The sequence below is a fragment of the Thamnophis elegans genome, chromosome 14, assembly GCF_009769535.1.
Source record: "Thamnophis elegans isolate rThaEle1 chromosome 14, rThaEle1.pri, whole genome shotgun sequence".
NCBI classification, from domain to species: domain Eukaryota; kingdom Metazoa; phylum Chordata; class Lepidosauria; order Squamata; family Colubridae; genus Thamnophis; species Thamnophis elegans.
Genome location: NC_045554.1, coordinates 37357926 through 37379408, shown reverse-complemented (window position 1 = coordinate 37379408; position 21483 = coordinate 37357926). Strand labels below are relative to the sequence as shown.

Here is a 21483-nt window from a genome sequence, read left to right as displayed (position 1 = left end):
TTTCAGACAAATGGCTATCCAATCTCTTCTTAAAAACACCCAGTGTTGGATCATTCACAACGTCTGGAGGGAACTTGTTCCACTGATGAATTGTTCTCACTGTTAGGAAATTTCTTCTTAGTTTTAAGTTGCTTCTCTCCTTGATTAGTTTCCATCCGTTGCTGCTTGTCCTGCCCTCAGTTGCTATCCTTCTTTTCATTAAGCTGCACCTTCTTCCATTCTAACTGACCGCCAATTAATGGAAAGATTTATATTCTTTGCAGTCGTCTGTTTGTTGACATGCAGTCTTTCCATTTCCATCAGTTAGAACGGAAGAAGCTTCTTGGATGAGAAGTGAAACATTTTCAAAAGGAAAAAAACCCAAGTAAGTCTAATTTTTCTTTTGGAAAAAGCACTTTTGGGACAACCCTGACTTGGATGATTGAGAAGCTCTGTAGACACACAGGGTAACGCTAACAGTAACAGAATTGGAAGGGACCTTGGAGGTCAGCTAGTCGTCACTTATAAAGCCCTTCATGGTATTGGACCTGGGTACTTGAGAGACCGCCTGCTGCCAATTACCTCCAATAGACCGATCAGATCCCACAGATTAGGCCTCCTCCGAATTCCATCCGCCGGCCAATGCCGACTGGCGACTACCCAGAGGAGAGCCTTCTCTGTGGCTGCTCCGACCCTCTGAAACGAGCTCCCCGTGGAGATTCGAACCCTCACCACCCTCCAGGCCTTCTGCAAAGCCCTTAAAACCTGGCTGTTCCGACAGGCCTGGGGCTAAAGAGCTTTTGCCCCCCTCCTCGAATGGTATGGTGGTTGTGTGTTTTTAAATTTTGTATTGTTATGTCTTGTCTTTTTTATCCCCCTGTCTGTACCCCCTTCCCTGATTGAATTGTGAGCCGCCCTGAGTCCCCTGGGGGGGGGGGGAAGGGCGGCATATAAATGTAATCAATCAATCAATCAATCAATCAAATCAACCCCCTGCTCATGCAGGAGGCCTGTACTAGGGATTCGAACCACCCAACTGCTAACCTTTCTGATCGACAAGCTGAGTGTCTTAGCCACTGAGACACACACACACACACACACACACCCAGCATGGGGCACTGAAGCCACTGACACCCCAAACCAGCAACCTAAGCCCAGCTCCTTTTTACAGGTGGGGAGCTCGAGCAAAGGGACAGAAAGGCACAGAGGGTTCATCGTGCAACATGCATGCAAACAACCGCCTCACCACCACGTTTATTGTGCGCTTGAAGGACTCAGCCCATTTTTCTCCGCCCAGCCTACCTTGTTGTGCCTGAATGACTGGAAGGTGGGGGGGGAAACCACCGAGGAGGAGGACGCCGCCTTTTGCGCCTGGAAAACAAGACAAAAGATGCCGGAGTGGAACAAACACGCCTTTATTTTATTTCTTTCCGTTCAGACGACCCCTCCAATAGCCTACCTTCAACCCGCGATGTCGCTTCGCGCAGCTGCGGCGGCGCTTTCGCTACGCAGCTGACGGGGGAGGGGCGGGCCTTTCTTTAGCTCGCGCGTCCTATTGGCCTAAAGGCTTAAAATGCGAGTGACGATTGGTCCAAAGTCTTGTCCGTCAACTCCAAAGGGGCCGAGTCACGCCGACAGGCCAGCATTTGCAGCACGCTGAGATTGAGGATTTGGGCCGGCTGATGCAATGGCTGCGAAATTGAGGTCACGTGGTCTCCTAGGGAAGGGCATGAAGGCGGCGAGGGGGCCGCCATTAAGAGAAAGGACTGGCCCGGGAGGCGGGGATGGGAAGATCTAATTACAGAGAGCGGTTAATAATGCGGGATTGGTTCAAAAAATAAAATTATTAAAATAATAATAATAACAACAACAACAACAATAACAATAATAATAATAATAATGCGGGATTGGTTGTGTAGGATAATATAGGCTGGGGGAGGGACCACGTCGTTAAAATGCACTATTTTTTTATAATTTTTTTTTAATGTGAACATAAGTCTTTTGAATATTTTGCAGAATCCACCTCTTTTTTTAAAAAAAAAATGACCAAAGAAAGGGATCGTGCATCTATCTGCGCGAGTTTTAAAACATTTTCTGCAACGTCAGTAAAAATAAGATAAAATGTTTCCTGGAACATTCTGCTCCGTGGAATGTGAATGTGGATTTATTAGTTTGTGTTTTGTGTTTTGTGTGTGTGTGTGTTTTGAGGCCCCTTGAAGCATTGCGCAAACAACATCCCATTGCGTAAAATAAAAACTTCAATAGAAATTCTGAATGACAATAATCAGCTCTGAAGATCACATAAACATTGAATGTATATTTAACTAAAACTGTTGTGAAGTAGCATGTTGTACACAAAAAGATCAAGGATCCCAAATCCAGAACGTGGGAGCCCAGATAATCAGCTAACAATTATGCCAGAATTATGTAAGCAAGGATGCTTACCGAACCGGTTAGAAAGGTCCCACCAGTGGACCCGGAAAGCAGGCCACACCTACAGAAGAGGTTCCCAAAATTTTTGAAACCCACCACCGGTCCTTGGATATGATTATTCTACACTTTCATGCTCATATTTATAAAACTCAGTGCCTCTGTGAAAGGTAAGGATGACTCCTGCGTTTGTGGTGCAATCAGAACATTGCGTGTGTTGAAGTTGTTTTAACGCAAACCAAAGATGCCTTTTAAAAAACAAGTTTACATCCTATTCTTATGCATGCCAGTGCTGTGTGTGAGGTAATTTAAGGTGGTTCTGACAAGTGTCGTCAGCATCTTCATATCCGGTCACATGGGCGGCAAGCCACTCCCATCTGGTCACATGGGCAGCAAGCCACTCCTACAAAGGAGGCCACACCCACAGAGTAGGTTCGGACAATTTTTGAAACCCAACACTGCCCTAGTGCATGTGCCCCGCTCCCCCCCCCCCCGCACCCAATTTTGGCCTTCAGGTTGGTGCAAGGGCTTTCCAGGCCCAAAACGGAGCACGGGGTGTGCATGCAAACCCACAAAATGCAATGCCAAGCACCCACCCACCCCGCACATGAATGGCAGAGACTTGAAGACCAGCTGGCCAGCAGGAAGTGCATGCGCACACACGGTGGATCTGGACTGGGGTGACAGCTGGTGTGCCTGCAGAGTGGGCCCTGCAAGCATCCTTGGTTTGCCATCACAGTCCTAGACTATGAATCGAATAGAAGATTCACAAAATAATGATTATACCAATTTGCAGAACCATAATCCAGCTTCTCCTTTCCCCGCAGGCCCCGATGACAGTGGAGTCCAGTACTAAGGGCTTGGTGAAGGTGATTTCTGGCTTGGATTCATCGTCATCTGGCACTTTTCTGGATTGGGAGGGGAACAAAATAGCCTGGTGAACAGAATAAGCCACCTTGAGTTCCTCCCTGGGGAAAAGGATCAGATCTTTGTGGATTGAAAGGAGAATCCATCCCTCTGGTGTCTGCTGCAGGAGGAATCTGTCCTTAAAGAAGTATGACAAGAATAAACGCATCATCGTCACGGAATAGCTTACCGTCACTTTTCATCCCAAGTGCCACATGTGGGAAGAGTCAGTCCCGTGGTTGCTATTCATTTGCGCTATTTATTGGTGTGAATCAGTGGTGGGTTTCAAAATTTTTTGGAACTTACTCTGTGGGTGTGGCCTCCTTTGTGGGAGTGGCTTGCCGGCCATGTGACCTGGTGGGAGTGGCTGGCCGGCCATGTGTTTTCTTTCTTTCTTTCTCCCTTTCTCTCTCTCTCTCTCCCTCTCTCTCTCTTTCCTTCCTTTTGTCTCTCTGTCCCTTTTTTCTTTTTTTCTTTCATCTCTCTCTCACTCGTTTTCTTTCTTTTTCCTTCCTTCCTTCCTTTCTTTCTTTCTTTCTTTCTTCCTTTCTTTCTCTTTCTCTCTCTCTCTGTGTCAGTCTGTCTGTCTGTCTGTCTCTCTCTCTGTGTGTGTGTGTGTGTGTGTGTGTGTGTGTGTGTGTGTGTGTCAGTGGTGGGTTTCAAAAAATTTTGCAACCTCTTCTGTAGGTGTGGCCTGCTTTCTGGGTCCACTGGTGGTACCTCTTCTAACCGGTTCGGTAGATTTGACGAACCGGTTCTACCGAACAGGTGCGCACTGGTAGGAACCCACCTCTGGTGTGAATCCAGAACTAAGGGGTTGAGAAGCATCACAGAGGAGGATGTACAAATTGGGTGGGAAGCAGACAAGAGGTGTTTTATATCTCTTCTGGTCCTTGGAGATGCTCTTCCCCCGGGAAAGATTTGCATGCCATGGCCCCCAGGCAAATGAAGAGATTGTGTCAGGAGACACACCTCTTTCCTGAGTCCTAGCACTATAGTTATTAAACCGCCAAACAATTTCCAGGCAGTACAGAAAAGTAAGAATTCAGTGAAAGGATGGCTCCGTTAACTCGTAGCATGTTAGTGACTGATTCAAATCGGGGGCTGTAACTGATGATCCAACAGCTGGTGGAGATGGCTGAGCCTCCAGAACTTATCTTTGCAACTAAGCGGACCTGGAGGGAAGGTTTGTAGAAAGTTATCATGATTGAAGAGCAGGGAGAAGGCAGCCTGTTGCTATCAAAGCAGCTTTGCTTTACACTCTCAGGGAAGGTAACACAGGTGGCTGTAGTTATCTTAATATTGCTGCAGGACTAAAGCTACAGAAGATAGCAGAAACTACAGAGATACTTCTCACTCCAAACAAGTAAGACATAAAGCTTAAAATAAAAAAAAGAAAAGCAAACTTGTTAAAAATCCAGAAAAAAAACAACAAGGCATTCGCCTAGCTTCTAAAACAGTAATATTTGCATGAGCCTCCTTACGGAGGGAATTCCATGGATTGTGTGGAAAGCCCTATCTTGCTGGCAATGACTGTGGAATAGATGCCATCATCTGCCAGAGGAGATTAAAATAGCAAAACAATGAACCAAACTACAGCTCTAAAATGGGGTGGATAATTTTTTATGGTGAGTCAGAATTGGGATGGGGTGAAGTGTCAAGAGTCACGTGGGTCAAGACCATGATGCCTAGAAAACAAGATCAGATCCAGAACTTGGGCAAAGTAAAAAAAAAAATTGTTCAATGGCTATTGAAGCAGTGCTTTCTTTATATATTTTTTAATTTTATTTTATACACATAAGCACATCAACAAAACACATAAACACATTACAAAAATAACCACATAACTTTAAAACAACATAGGAACAATAAGTTCCATGATATATCCATACAGCGGTTCCGAATCGGTTTCTTTGCAGTTAGTGTTTTCCTTTCTATACATTTCTATCTTGCGTTCGTAATCTCATTACTCATTATCCATTTTTATATACATTTCTTTATTTATTTATACTTAGCTACTTATGATCAAGTATTATTTACCTATATTGTGCTTTATATTTTTACTGTCATCTATTCTCTTACATGAAGTTATAAGTATACACTCACATAGTTATTCTTTTTCTTTGCCATTCTTATATTATTATTATTCCATTTAAAAGGGTATAAGGTATAATTTGGAATGCATTATTTACCATCCTTCACACCTGCTATGACACCACCTTATTTTCTCTTTCTTTTCTTTTCTCCCTCCCTTCCTTCTCTACTTCCTTCCTTCCTCCTCTCCTTCCCCTTCTTCCTTCCCTTACTTCTCCCCCACTCCTACCCTCTGTCTTCTCCTTCCTACCCTCTCGCTTCTCTTTTTCTCTTTTCCTCCCTCCTCTCCTTCTCTTTCTCTCCCTCCCACTCACCTCTCCTTACCTCTTTCTTCTTCCCCTACCTCTCCTCCACATCTCACCTTATTTTCTCTTTCTTTTCTTTTCTCCCTCCCTCCCTTCCTTCTCTACTTCCTTCTTCCTCCTCTCCTTCCCCTTCTTCCTTCTCTTATTTCTCCCCTACTTCTACCCTCTTTCTTCTCCTTCCTACCCTCTCTCCTTCTCTCTTCTCTCTTGAAGCAGTGCTTTTGCTGACTTGACATGATGGGTTGCAGTGAGAAAATGTGATCCCGGGTACTTTAGGCCCACAAAAACAGGGAATCTCACACAGCTGCCAACCACAGGGTACCTAGAAGGGTGGCATAGAACAAGGGGGGGGGGGAGAAGAAAACCTAGATTACTTCTTTTTTTTGCACAACTCTAATAAGTAATCCAGAATAAATTGTTTTCAGAAATGCAGTCCTGGTTTCAAGTTTTTGAAACTTTTGGCTGAATAAAGGAAAATAAATGGTGATTTATGGATTTGATAACTAGAAAGGGTAGATTCTGGTTATTTTTTTAATTTTTTAATTTTTAAACAAACACAAACAAAATAACATAAAACCATCTTCCATTACAAATTATAGAAAGTGTGTCAGTTGGTTACAAGATTTCTGTGCATCCCTTCCATAGTCATCACTTATAATTCATATCAAATCACATATTTTTAAATCAAATATATTTATATACATTACTATTATCTCAACCTTCATTTGACTATAATTGTTTTCACATCCTTTTATATGAAATATTCTAAATTTAAAATAAAACTATATATAATGGCATTCCATTAGGTCCTCCTAAAATCACCCAATGACATTGCATCTTTATAACATGTTCTAAATAAGAATTGGTTGTATTTAATAACAAAGCTTTTAAACCTCCTCTCATAGTCTCCATTTGCAGTTTATATAAAATTTCATATTATCAAACTAATATATGTATATGCATTATCACTATTAATCATTTATTTGACTATAACTATTATCACTTCATTTTATACATAATACTCCAAGTTTAACTAAGTTTAACTTAATTTTTATTATAAGCTTTCATTACATCAACCTGTATCTTTCCAGTAATAATGCAGTCTTATGTCCCTTGCCATTTGTAGCATTAGTATTCTGATTACTTTCTTGGTAAGTCTTGTATGGGTTTCTCTTCGCAACTTGTTGCTCATTTCATATCTTAGGAGAACTCGAAACCCTCCATCTGCTCTTCCATCAACTTGTCTTTGGTTACCACAGGTCCTTCTGTCAAGATTTCTCTCCTTACTTCCAATGGCAGATGTTGTTATTGATGGTGTTAAAATTATGATTGTAGAGATGTAAGCTGTTATTATTATTCTTTATTCATTAAACATGAAACTCAGTCAACTGAACATTCAAAAATTCATCACAAATACCATTGATTGGTGCTAATGGTTGATACGGGTTGCTGCCAATGTCCTTGGTATCAACTAAGTACCTTCTTAAAATATACGATGTTCCGAGCAGCGCAGTTTTTTGCAGTTCTGCTGGTATTATTGTAGGAAGCTGCAATTTGTTGATGTACCTTATAAAATTCTTGGACATGATACCAAGTGTATGAAGACATTGAAGAATGAGGAATGCATGTCAAAGGTTCATCATGCTTGGAAGCTAAAAAACATGTAACTAAACAAGAAACCATCAATTAGAGCAAGAAATTATCAGCCAGTCTTTGACATTAAGTAATAAAGTAAAATGACTGCGAGTAGGAAAAATAAGGGTGGTTAGAATGGAGGAAGAAAAGAAGAAATATAGTGACTGATCAAAGGGAAGGTCTTCCCATTTTTTCAACCATGCAAAAAATGGACAATATGTCAACACAAATGCAAACACATATTCACACAATTCCCTAAGTGACCTTGGGGTTTCTTTGTCTTGGTCTTTACATATGCCAACCTAAACTTGTAATTTCTCATCAACCACTTGTAGGTGAGTCAGTAATTCTTAGTAGTTAAGACAGATCTGATGTAGCATGATCCCTGGACAATCTCCTCGAGTCTCACCCTTGAAAATTAATTCATAATGTAGTTTGGCTTTGGGATAATGTGCGGTGTGAACCCAGCTACTGAAATCTTCCAACTTGGGTTTATGGTTTAGCCTATTGTGTCAACCAGACAGTGGTAGGATTCATTTTTTTAAACCACTGGTTCTGTGGGCGTGGCTTGGTGGGTGTGGCAAGGGAAAGGATACTGTAAAATCTTTTTCCAACCCTCTCCAGGGGAAGGATACTGCAAAATCCCCATTTCCTCCCGATCAGCTGGGACTCAGGAGGCAGAAAATAGATGGGAGCGGGGCCACTCACTGGTGGTATTTACCGGTTCTCCGAACTACTCAAAATTTCCGTTACCAGTTCTCCAGAACTGGTCAGAACCTGCTGAATATCACCTCTGGAACCAGGCCACTGTGATTTATTCTACAAACCATTACTGAAATGTACCATAGCTCAGTGCAGGATGTGAAATCAGCTTCAGAATCCAGGATAATAGAATAACAGAGTTGGAAGGGACCTTGGAGGTCCTCTAGTATGTAATTTCAGACAAATAGTTGTCCAGTCTCTTCTTAAAAGCCTCCACCCACTACTTCTAAAGGCAAGATGTTCCACTGATTAATTGCTCTCCCTGTCAGGAAATTTCTCCTTACGATGTCTCTTTAAGCTTCCATCCATGATTCAGGAACTTGCCCTCAGGTGCAGCTCAGTAGGCTCATAAAGGTGTCCAAATTCTCCATTTCATAGTAAAGTCAACGTTTATCTATTTAGCATATGGCGTAACATCCATGGAGTAACTAGCAATATATATTAACACCTCATAAAGTCAATGGAAGCCCAACAAATGAAACTGCAGTCAATCATAAACGTTAGTAGGAACAGAGAAATGATGTCATAATAGTCACACAGTCAGTGAGGAAACTGTATCTTTGTCCTTACAGCTGCTGAAATAGTTTTGGGTACGAAAGGCATAATTTTAGATAAAGTGGAGAACAGAAACACAGAGATGGTGCTAAAGAAAGGAGGAGGTGGTGGAAAGTGTTATATAATAAGGCTAAATCTGCTTTGGGGAGTGTAGATCAGTCATAGAATTGCAACGAAGAAAAGTCCGTCTCTTCCACGTCTAAATTGTCCAGGACAATCTCTTTGGGACTCTTCCATTGGCTTCAGGTAAGAGATACCTGGAAGATAAGTCTGATTAGATAAGGAATAGCAGAGCCAATCTTAAAGTATGTGACTCTGCAGGAACTTTCTTTTTTTAAAAAAAAATTTAATTAACAAACATGTAAAATACACACACACAAATTAGATGTGCACCACATTTATACAATACAGTGCGAACAGGAACTTCCTGTTTTTTATATTAGCAATCATCAATCGATATCGCTCACCTTATATTATTTCCTCTTCTATTGTATTTCATTTAGATTTCACCATTCTTAACCCTCTTATTTTACTCATAACTATTATTTTGAGTGTTGTTATATTCTTTCATTGATTTTTGTTTCTTTCCTCCATTCACCTATACCATTTATCCCATATCTGGTAGAATTCTGATTCTTTCTTTCCCTGTATTTCTTTAGTTAATCCATTTCGGCACAGTCCATAATCTTTCTTATTATTTCTGCAGGAACTTTCTAATCTGCTTTTACTACGTAGCCTAAGCCATGAGAAATGGTAGAAATATTATATGTATTCAATTAATTCAGAATAGAACTGGAAGGGATGTTGGCAATCTTCTAGACCAGTGGTTCCCAAACTTGGCAACTTTAAGACTTGTGGACTTCAACTCCCAGAGTTCTCCAGCCAGAAGAGCTCACTGGAGAATTCTGGGAGTTGAAGTCCACAAGTCTTAAAGTTGCCAAGTTTGGGAACCACTGTTCTAGACCAACCCCCTGCTCAAGCAGGAGACCCTATACCCTTTCAGTCAAGTGATTGTCCAGTGATGGAGCCACCCACACCTTCTGGTGGCAAACTGTTCCACTGGTTAACTGTTCTCACTGTTAGGACGTATCTTCCTTGTTCTAAGTTGCTTCTCTCCTTGATTAGTTTCCATCCATTGTTTCATGTCTTACTTTCGGGTGCTTTGGAAAATAAGTTGACCCCCCTCTTCTTCGTGGCAGCCCCTCAAATAGCAGAATACTGCTATCATGTCACCCCGAGTCCTTCTTTTCTCTAGACTAGCCATGCCTAAATCCTGCAGCCGTTTTCCTATAAGGATATGTATATGTCCTACATTTAGCTTAATCCTAGTTATGGCTTGCTCTAGCTTTCTAACATGGAGTAAAATGGCATACACATCCATAAGAGCCGAGGTGGCGCAGTGGTTAGGGTGCAGTACTGCAGGCCACTTCAGCTGACTGTTATCTGCAGTTCAGCGGTTCAAATCTCACCGGCTCAAGGTTGACTCAGCCTTCCATCCTTCCGAGGTGGGTGAAATGAGGACCCAGACTGTGGGGGCAATATGCTGACTCTGTAAACTGCTTAGAGAGGGCTGAAAGCCCTATGGAGCGGTATATAAGTCTAACTGCTATTGCTATTGCTATAAGAATGAAGTTCTATAAATAATCACACATAGTGTAGTATAGAAAAGAAAGTACTAAATATACAAGTATATATTCAAGAGCAAGATATAAAGGGCGGGGGGAACATAGTTAGGATAGATTAGCAAAGGTAAGGGAATAAAAATGATGCTAAATTATATTTGGGTTTGCGGAAATACCATCCCAAGAAAACATAAACTGAGATTTGAAAGAGACACACCTATAACAACAGAAAGAGAAAGGGAGAGAGAAGAGGAGAGAATGAGAGGAAGAGGAGGGTCCTTCTTTCTCTAGACTAGCCAAACCCAAATCTTGCAAATGTTCTTCGATAAGGACGCATATATGTACATGTCCTAGGTTTAGCTTAATTTGATCCTAGTTACGTCTTGGTCTAGCTGACCGGAAGAACATACAACCCTATGTATTCACAAGAACAAAACCTATAGATACATAATGTATGTGCTAGAAATTCTGTTTAATACTGTGAAAAGAGTAGCAGAGAGTGATTATATAGCCATACACATCAAATAAAATATACAGTGTACAATCACCATGGGCCTTGCTCCTTAATGGTTTCTGTCACAGGAAACCGGTCCTCATTCTTAATGACCGTCACATCATGATCACATGATCAAAATTTGGGCTTTTGTACAACTGGCAGGTATTCACGATGTTGCAATCACCCAGGGTCACCTGATCAACATTTGAGAATTCCCCCACCTGCTTCTTTCAAGCAAATTCAATGGGGGAAGCCAGTTAATGACCATGTGATTTGCTTAATGACCATGGGCTCAAAAGGCCATAAAACCAGGCGCGGCTCTCTTTAACAACCACCTTGTTAAGCAATGGTTCCCATTCCAGTTCTAAGTCGAGTATTACCTGTTGTTATGTTTAAGAGAATCCACTTCAGGCTAGCCTAATAATAGTAACCTCTCCTTATTTGGAGATGCAGAAGTCACCACCTGCTCAAAGGTGAACAGTGTTGAAGAGCAAAAGTCGAAGATTCAGGATGTTTCAAGTAGCTAGAAACATCCTGGTGACCGGCACCAACCGTGGAATTGGACTTGGACTGGTGAAAGAGCTGGTGAAATTGAACCCTTATCCGGGCCATCTTTTTGCAACTTGTAGGAACCCTAGTAGACCTGAAGCTAAGGTATGTAGAAGACTAACCAGAGGTGGGTTCCTACCAGTTCGCACCTGTTCGGTAGAACCGGTTCGTCAAATCTACCGAACCGGTTAGAAGAGGTTCCACCAGTGGACCCGGAAAGCAGGCCACACCTACAGAAGAGGTTCTGAAATTTTTTGAAACCCACCACTGACACACACACACACACACAGAAAGAGAAAGAAAGGAAGAAAGAAATAAAAAAAGAAAAAAGAAAGAAAAAGTGAGAGATGAAAGAAAAAAAGGAAAAAGGGACAGAGAGACAAAAGAAAGGAAAGAGAGAGAGAGAGAGACAGAGAGAGAGAGAGAGAGAGAGAGAGACAGAGAGAGAAAACACATGGCCAGCAAGCCACTCCCACCAGGTCACATGGCCGGCAAGCCACTCCCACAAATGAGGCCACACCCACAGAATAGGTTCAAAAAATTTTTGAAACCCACCACTGAGACTAACCATAATTCAGCATCTTTCAGATACGAGCTGGGGTAATGTACGGATGTGGGCTTCCGTTGCAGGCATTAATGAACTGAGGCTTTTTTTTTTTTTGGTGACAAATATTTATTTTATTTCTTTTAAAAAAAAACACAAATATTTCATCATTTGTCAATCATTAAGACAGTGAAGTACAATTTTTTGTGTGTGTGCCCCTCCCTCCCTCCACCCCTCAACCCCCCTCCTCCTTCCCCCCCCCCGACTTCCCAGAACCCGTACACGGTATGGATTTTTAACTAACACAGTCTAAAATCTATTGAGAAAAAAGAGATAAAGAAATTAATGACATTCTACATTGACCTTAGCTTCTTCTTACTGAACTAACTTTTAACAGTTTAAATCATTTCTGCTTAACCTTTTGGCAGGTCCACCATATATGATAATATGTAGCATCGAGAAAACCACACCTCAATGAACTGAGGCTTTTGAGACCAAAGTTTAAGCCAGGATTGTTTGAATCACAGTCCATTGCATTATGCAACATGGCTTTGGATTCAGACCAGTGGTGGGATTCATTTTTTTTACTACCGGTTCTGTGGTTGTGGCTTAGTGGGCGTGGCAGGGGAAGGATACTGCAAAATCCGCATTCCTTCCCCACTCCCAAAATTTCCGCTACTGGTTCTCCAGAACCTGTCAGAATTGCCTGAATTACCACTCTGATTCAGACCTCGTGCAAAGATATACAGAACCAGAAAACTCGCCAATTTATATATCTCCTGGTTTGTTTTAAATGAATTTAACACAAAGAGCAACAATACAACCATGATAATATAAACAAAAAGAGATATATAAATAGCTAGTTCTAGTTAAAAAAAACATAGTCTGGAAATTATAATAAAGATAAAGGTTTCCCTTGCACATATGTGCTAGTCTTTCCCGACTCTAGGGGGCGGTGCTGATCTTCGTTTCAAAGCCAAAGAGCCAGCACTGTCCGAAGACATCTCTGTGGTCATGTGGCCGGCATGACTAAACGCCAAAAGCGCATGGAGCACTGTTACCTTCCCAATAAAGGTGGTTCCTATTTTTCTACTTACATTTTTACATGCTTTCGAACTGCTAAGTTGGCAGAAGCTGGGACAAGTAACGGGAGCTCACTAGGGATTCGAACCGCCAAATTGCTGACATTTGTGATCAACAAGCTCAATGTCTTAGCCACTGAGCCACCGCGTCCCTCTGGAAATTATAATACCTGCTGATAAAAACAATCCATTGGAATATCCTGCTATAAAGGAATTGAAGAGGGGTGTGGTGGGTTAGAGGTGAAAATGCTTGCCTCCCACTTGGAAGGTTGAGATTTCAATCCCAGGCAGCAGCAGATATTTTGCTATCAGGCCACAAGACAAAATGTTTAAAGTTTAAAGTTTAATAACATTATATGCCGCCCAATCCCGTAGGACTCCGGGATGCAAATATCTGATGCAAACTCCATGTAGACCTCAGGAAAGGTAAATTCAAAGCCTGAATAAAAGGGTTTAAAGAGTTATAAAAAGGAGGAAAAAAAACTGCTATATTGGAAACTGAGATTGCAGGTGATACTTTTAAAAAATATATTTTATCCATTCAACCTGTTCTTTTTAACATTTTCTTTCTCAATTGCAGGCTTTGCAGAATTTGGCTAGTCAGTATGACAACATTAACATCGTTCAGTTAGGTATGGGATTTTTATTCTCTGGGTAATTGTAATGAAAGCCACAAAACATGATCATATTTATCATCATGAGTATACAAAAATCAAGTGCAATTAATTGTCAGTTTGGGATTTTTTTAATACTCGTTTCTCTAGCACACATGTTGAGTTGAACAGGTGAATAGTTTTTTTTTTTCCCAATGGAGCGAGTTCTCTTATGACCTGAGGGAATAAATGGGGAACTCATCAAATTTGAAGATGACACCAAGCTGGCAGGAATAGCCAACACTCCAGAAGAATAGGCTAAAGATACAGAAGGATCTTGACAAACGTGAACATTGGGCACTATCTAACAAAATGAAATTCAATGGTGAAAAGAGTAAGATTCTACATTTAGGCAAGAAAAATGAAACACACAGGTACAGTATAGGTGGTACCTTTCTCAATAGTAGTAACTGTGAGAGGGATCTTGGAATCCTAGTGGACAACCATTTAAATATGAGCCAGCAGTGTGCAGCAGCTGCCAAAAAAGCCAACACAGTTCTAGGCTGCATCAACAGAGGGATAGAATCAAGATCACGTGAAGTGTTAATACCACTTTATAATGCCTTGGTAAGGCCACACTTGAAATACTGCATGCAGTTTTGGTTGCTATGATGTAAAAAAGATGTTGAGACTCTAGAAAGAGTTCAGAGAAGAAAATAAAGATGATGAGGGGGACTAGAGGCTAAAACATGAAGAACGGTTGCAGGAACTGGGTATGTCTAGTTTAATAGAAAGAAGGACTAGGGGAGACATGATAGCAGTCTTCCAATATCTCAGGGGTTGCCCCAAAGAAGAGGGAGGTCAAACTTATGACCCTTTTCACACTTAAATCATGACATGAATAATTGTTTAAATGGAGCAAATCTTCCTAAGATTTGTCTTGTTTAGAATTTATGGAAGGGGGCAATTCCACACTTGCAAGATTTTGTTAATTTAGTCTTATAGCAGATAGCACCACTACAGCTAATCCTCAACTTGCGATCATTAATTTAGTGACTGTTCAAACTTACAACGGCACTGAAAATGTGACTTATGACTGTTGTCACATTTATGACCATGGCAACATATCCTTGGTCATGTGATCAGAATTCGGACCTTGGCAACTGGCATGTATTTATGACGATTGCAGTCTTCCGGGATCATGGAATTTCTTTTGATCACCTGACAAAGCAAGTGAATGGGGAAACCAAGTTCATTTAACAAGTGTTACTGACTCAACAGTTTTAGTGATTCACTTAACAGCTGCACCAAGAAAAGTTGTAAAATGGGGCAAAATTCCCTTAACAACTGTCTGGCTTAGCAATCGAAATTTTGGGGACAATTGAGGTTGTAAGTTGAGGACTGCCTATTCTCCTGTTGTGATAGTCTGTGCTATCTCACAAAAAATGACCGGCTCGGTACAGCAACCAAACAGGACAGGTACAGAGTCCAACAGGTAGTTAGAACTGGGGGGGGGGAAATCACCTGTCTGCCTTCCATTGAGGCCCTGTACACTGCAAGGGTCAGAAGGAGGACTGAGAAATATCTACCGACCCCTCACATCCTGGACGTTTTCAACTGCTCTCCTTGGGACGTCACTGAACGGCAATGCATGCCAAAACAATTAGACAGAAAGACACTTTTTTTCCTACAGCACTGTCTTGTGTCTAAGGATATTGACCCTTGTTTTATGGCTATAGAAGTATTATTATTCTTTCGTCTTCTTTACTACCACCTCTTATTGGCGTCATATTGTGATTATTATTACTCTGCTGCTTTTCATGTACATTGAGAGTTTCTGCACCAGAGACAAATTCCTTGTGTGTCTAATCACACTTGGATAATTAATTCTGTTTTCTGTTCTGTTCTGTTCTGTTCTGTTCTCTTCTGTCCTGTCCTGTCCTCTCTTGTCCCTGTCCCGCTTCCGCTTCTGCTTCCGGTTCTGTTTTGTCCCTGTTCTGTTCTGTTATCATGGCCCCAGTCTACTCCTATTCTACTCTTCTACTCTACTGTTTTACTCTACTACCTTACCCTACCCTACTCTACTTTACCCTACTCTACCCTACCCTACCCTACTCTACTCCACTCCATTCCAAAAACCTAGCCTCAATCTTCCAAGTCAGGAAGTACCGTTCCACCCCTCATTTTTCCACGCTTGAACACTAGGGAAGGTCCCTCTGAGATACTTTTGCTACCTCCTCCTCCTTTTGATTCAAACATTTCATTTAAAAGGTAAAAGGTTCCATGTCCAGTCATGTCTGACGCTAGGGTACAGTGCTCATCTCCTTTTCTTAGCCTCGGGAGACAGCGTTGTCTGAAGACAATTTCCATGGACATGCGGTCAGCATAGCTATCTGTCAAAAGGTGCCCAGAATGCTGTTTTTGTTCCAACTGAAGTGGTACCTATTTATCTACTCGCATTCGCAATCTTTGGAACTGCTAGGTGGGCAAATTTCATTTATGAGATTGTTGTCTAGGCTGCAAGTTTTTCTCCGAAGGTCTTTTCTTTCCATTATACGTTACCTGCCCTCATCAAAGTAGGGACCAAGTCATTTTTACTGATACCTGTGTTATTAGCTTTCTTTGTATGTGGTAGATACGACAGACCTTTCCAGTATAAAGCAAGCTGCGTCAGAAGTGGAGTCCCATCTGAAAGGACAAGGGCTGAATCTGCTAATCAACAACGCTGGCAGAAACTCCCAAGCCTTTTTGCTGGAAAATGTCGATCAGGAAGATATGCTATTGTCATACAAGACCAATGCTGTGGGGCCCCTCCTAGTTGTCAAAGTAAGTCTGGTTTAGGTGCTGTATAGCAGGGACGTGCAGTCACTAGAGGCAAGGGAGGCGGGGCCTGAGGGAAAGAATTTTAAAGAATTTTTAAAAATAATTAAAGCCAGGATAGTTGCTACCAGATTCCAAGTCACATTGGCTTGGTGTCTGCTTAGTGTTAACCAAAGCAGGAGGCGAGAGAACTCGGGGCCTCCTTTGCATAAGGAATTTTTCGCCTTTTAAAAGTTAAGAAAGAGTTAAAAAGCAAAAAATTTCATATGCAAAGGAGGCACTGATTCTCCCGCCTTCTGATCTCGGAGCAGCGAATCATGCCTTGTTGTTGCAGTTGAGCACGCTTACGTTGGGTGGGTCCGCGTCTTGAGGACCGCAGTCTGGGAATCCTCTCCTCGATCTCCCCTCCCGGGCCCTTAAGTCGGAGACCTGCATGCCTGGTTCGTCCAGATGCGCAAGGGCGAGGGTGTGGGGAAACGGAGCTAAAGGGGAGGGAGGTCAGCACGCCCGGGTCAGCGGGGCGCGATGCTCTGGCAGCGGAGGAGAAATACCTTCGATTTCTTCATGTGGTTTTTTCCCCCAGCTCAGTCGGGGAAGGTGGAAAAGCTCCCCGGAGTCCTTGCTCCGCCGGTAGCACGTGTCAGGTTGCAATTGTGGATTTCCACGTGCCTTTCTCCGTAGAAAGTCAGACACTGACTTTCAGTGGCCCGAGTCTTTGGAAAGTCCTGCGGAGGGGACAGAGGAGGCGGGCGGGCGAGGCGGCAGAGCGCGGCAGCAGCGAGAAGCAACACCCCCACCGCTGTGTCCGACAGGCGTCTCACGTTTATGTCCGCCATAAACACGAGACGCCTGTCGGACACAGCGGTGGGGACGTTGCTTCTCGCCGCTGCTGCGCTCTTGCCTCACCAACGGTAACCCTCACCCATGTCACTGCTGTATAGATATTCCAAAAAGGTCAACCTTGAGCCAATGGGATCAGAGGTGGCCCCAAGAAAAATACCATGACTTGGGAAATAAAAAAATGCCAGTGAGAATAAAACCAGGGATCTCAAGTAGACTCAGGAAGAAGAGAAATGTAATATTTCAGCCCACTGTTTCATATGTATTTTAGGAATTCCTGCCTCTCCTGAAGAAGGCTGCCAAGGAGACCACACAAGAAAACCTGGGAGGCAGCAAGGCAGTTGTTGTCAACGTATCTTCCGTCGTTGGCTCCATTGGGCAGGGTTTTACAAGCCTAATAGTACCAGTTCCTCCAATGTACCAATATCGTGCCAGCAAGGTAATTCAGAAATCTTGTTATTTTGAACATAATCAACAAGATACTCCAAGATGTCTCTAGCTCCTCTTGGGTCAATCTCTGGCTCCAGTAGCCTCTGAGCAATGTGAAATCTTTGTAAAGTGAAACTGGACCTGGGACTAAGGTCCAGAAGCTGTGTGACCATCAGGGAAAAACTCATTAAAGTGATAATGAAAATGATGATGAAAACTCAGGCCCACACATGGAAGTCCGGTTATACTGATTTATTGAGGATGGACAGCCTAGGTAACATCTTCAGCAGAGTTTAGGAGATGTCAGTGTTAATGTTCTTCTGCTTATAAGGGCTTTGTGTGGTCAGTAGAGCTTGTGTCACATCAGGTGAGAGTCATGTCAGACGAGGGTCTTCTGATGGTCTTATGATGGGAAGGTGTGGGTCACATCAACTGAGGGTCTGGTCTTTTGATGGGTCTTGTGATGGATCTGACAACCCAAGTTGACCCACACCTGACCCATGACAAGACTTATCAGAAGACAAGATCCTCACTGGATGCAACCCAAACCTACCCATCACAAGTCCCACCACAAGACTCTCGCCTTACATGACTCTGACCTGATGTGACCTCCCAATCGCAAGACCTACTCATCACACAAAGCCCTTATAAGCAGAAGAACACCAACACTGACATTCCCTAAACTCTGCTGAAGATGTTACCATGTCTGGTTAACAAAATGTTTGGAAGCCAACCCACAAGCTTGGAGAATAAACCTTCACTCTCAAACTTCACTCTTTGAGTTGTGTCCAGTGAGGGTCTTTTGATGGGTCTTCTGATGGGTCAGGTGTGGATCAACTTGGGTCATCGTAAGACCCATCAGAAGACAAGAGCCTCACTTGACGCAGCCCACACTTACCCATCACAAGTCCCATCACAAGACCCATCTGACATGATTCTCACCTGATATGACGTCCCATTCACAAGACCTACTGACCACACTGCCTTCTAAGCAGAAGAACACCAACACGGACATCTGCTAAACTCTGCTGAAGATGTTACCTGGTTTGGAAATGAAACATTCATAAGGCTCAGAGAATGAACCTTCACTCTCATCCTACACCTGTGTTAAAGATATTCCCCAGTATTGCAAACTGATTTCTTACTAAATGCCTATGCACAGGAATCTTTTCAACTGGGATTAATACCTGCTTGGAGCTAGATAGGGGCCCACAGCACTCAAGGAGGGTTGGACTTAGTTCGCTTGCAGCTATGTAGGGACTCTAGGCTGATCCCTCTTTTCATCCCGCCCCCCAGGTTCCTCCATTCATTCTCTCTCACTTTGTTTCGTAGACAGCGCTGAACATGATCAATGCCTGCCTTGCAGAGGAACTGAAAAAAGATGGAATTATATGTGTTCTGCTCCATCCTGGATGGGTGAAGACTGACATGGGAACAGATCTGGTACTATTAGGTGGCATGGGGAGGGGGATGTTGTTATAAATATTCTCAAAAATTTGGAAATGTAGTAATTGAGAGCCAGTTTGATGCAGTCACCCAGCTGGCTTTCATGCCCAACCCTGTCATTTGTGCCTAAGTGGGATTAGAACTCACTATCTCCTAGTGATTGTCCCAAGGTCACCCAACAGGAACTGAAAAAAGATGGAATTGCATGTGTTCTGCTCCATGCAGGATGGGGAAAACTGACATGGGATCAGAACAGGTGGCGGGGGGGAATAATGTATATTCTCAAAAAATTGGAAATTTAGTAATTGAGAGCCAGTTTGGTCTAGTCATCCAAGTGGCTTTTATGCCTAAACCAGGACTAGAACTCAGCATCAACTGATCATTGGCCAAACGTCACCCAATTAGCTTTCATGCTTAAGGTGGGACTAGAACTCACCATCTCCTGATGATTGGCCAAAGGTCACCCAAGTAGCTTTCATGCCTAAGGCAAGACTAGAACTCACCATCTCCTGATGATTGGCCAAAGGTCACCCAAGTAGCTTTCATGCCTAAGGCAAGACTAGAACTCACCATCTCCTGATGATTGGCCAAAGGTCACCCAAGTAGCTTTCATGCTTAAGGTGGGACTAGAATTCACCATCTCCTGATGATTGGCCCAAAGTCACTAACCAGGTTTCTAGTCCCAGGGTGCGAATTGAATTGAAAATTAAATCTTAAATAATAACAACAGCAAGAATAATGTAAACCTCCAGGCACCAGGCTTGTATCTATGCAGAAGCAAAAAAATATTGGACTAAAATACATATGTGGCTGGAAAAGATGATACAACAAGATATTGACTTGAACCTGAAATATTTTTGCTGCAGATTTTACCAGGAAATTATAGTAAAGAAAATGTATATTTGATTATTCATGTTATAGCAGCAGCTAGGATTGTATTTCCACAAAACTGGAAAAGTGAAGAGATCCCTACAGAGGAGAATGTGATTAGGAAAATATTAGAATGTGCAGAAATGAACAGATTGACACTGACAATTAAAGAGAAAGAACAAGGATTATTATACAATTTGGGAATCTTTTTACCAGTGGTTAGAGAATAGACATAAGAATTAATAGTAAAAGAAGTTATCTAAAGTATAGGAAATGTATTAATAGTTAATATAATTAATAGAGTGAAATAAATCACAATGGGATTGTTATAATATTAGATACTTAAGATATTGAAAATTAAGCCAAGATGAGATTAAATAAGGAATAACATTGCATATTTTAATGTCAGCATAAAATATTTGTACCTAGACAACACGCTGGTTAATGGAAAATGGATTTTCTATGTAAAAATAAAATTTAAAATAATAGGAATAATAATAAACAAACTGATGGGAACATAAGCTTGAAAAATTCACCAAAATCAGATGGTCAAGATCTTGTGGGATTTCCGTATACAAACGGACAAAATACTGGCGCATAATACACCAGACATCACACCAGTTGAGAAAAATAAGGTCACAATCATAGACATCGCAATACCAGGTGATAGCAGGGTCGCCGAGAAGGAACATGAAAAAATTGTAAAATACCAGGACTTAAAATCGAAATTCAACGACTATGGCACAAACCAGCAGTGGTAATTCCAGTGGTAATTGGCACACTGGGTGCTATTCCAAAAGCACTGGAATTACATTTAAAACAGTTAAAAATTGACAAAATCACCATCTGTCAAATGCTTGGATCTGCTTGGATCCGCACGCATATTACGAAAATACGTTACGACGTCCTAGTAATCAATGCCAAATCCGGCGAAACAACTGGCTGCTGTGATACAATTCTGTTGTTGCGATAATAATAATAATAATGATGATGATGATGATGATGATGATGTAGTAAACCAATTCACAGAACCTTAATACAGCTTCTCCTTCTCCTGCAGGCTCCTGTGACAGTGGAGACCAGTAGTAAGGGTATGGTGAAGGTCATTGCTGGCTTAGATTCGTCATCATCTGGCACTTTTCTGGATTGGGAGGGGAAAAAAATAGTCTGGTGAACAGAATGAGCCTCCTTGAGCTTCTTGCTGGGGTAAAGCATCAGACCTTTGTGGACTGAAAGGAGTCCACAAACAGAAACCTTGTCCCTAAACACAGGATGATGACCTCCTACTTGTTTATTATCAATAAATGCACTCTGATCACATACAATATTGCCATCTCCTTTCATGCCACGTGACACATATGGAAACAGTCTCTCCAATGGAGTGGTTGCTGTTGCTATTTACCATATTTTTTTTGGTGTATAAGACGCAACCCCCCCCCCTAAAAGAGCGTGGAAATGTTTATGTCTTATATCCCCAATATAGCCATTTTTGGCCTTCCGAAGCCCTGCCTCATATCCCACTTTGG

At 42.1% G+C, this 21483-nt stretch overlaps 2 protein-coding genes across 2 annotated transcripts in view; one reads left to right on the top strand and one right to left on the bottom strand.

Annotated features, from left to right (window-relative positions):
- Positions 1 to 1524, bottom strand: part of AARS1 (alanyl-tRNA synthetase 1) — a 35571-nt gene extending 34047 nt beyond the window's left edge. The window contains exons 1-2 of the mRNA XM_032230634.1: positions 1439 to 1524; positions 1282 to 1350 (exon numbers count right to left, since the gene is read on the bottom strand). The gene's annotated coding sequence lies outside the window, so the exon portion shown is untranslated. The remainder of the gene's footprint in view (positions 1 to 1281; positions 1351 to 1438) is intronic.
- A 9770-nt stretch (positions 1525 to 11294) lies between these two features.
- Positions 11295 to 21369, top strand: LOC116517931 (C-factor-like). The gene is made up of 6 exons (XM_032231119.1): positions 11295 to 11438; positions 13540 to 13591; positions 16188 to 16378; positions 17484 to 17651; positions 18974 to 19084; positions 21018 to 21369. Exons 1-6 carry the CDS (start codon positions 11295 to 11297, stop codon positions 21129 to 21131), a joined length of 780 nt encoding a protein of 259 aa, XP_032087010.1. The 3' UTR covers positions 21132 to 21369.
- The last annotated feature ends 114 nt before the right edge of the window (positions 21370 to 21483 follow it).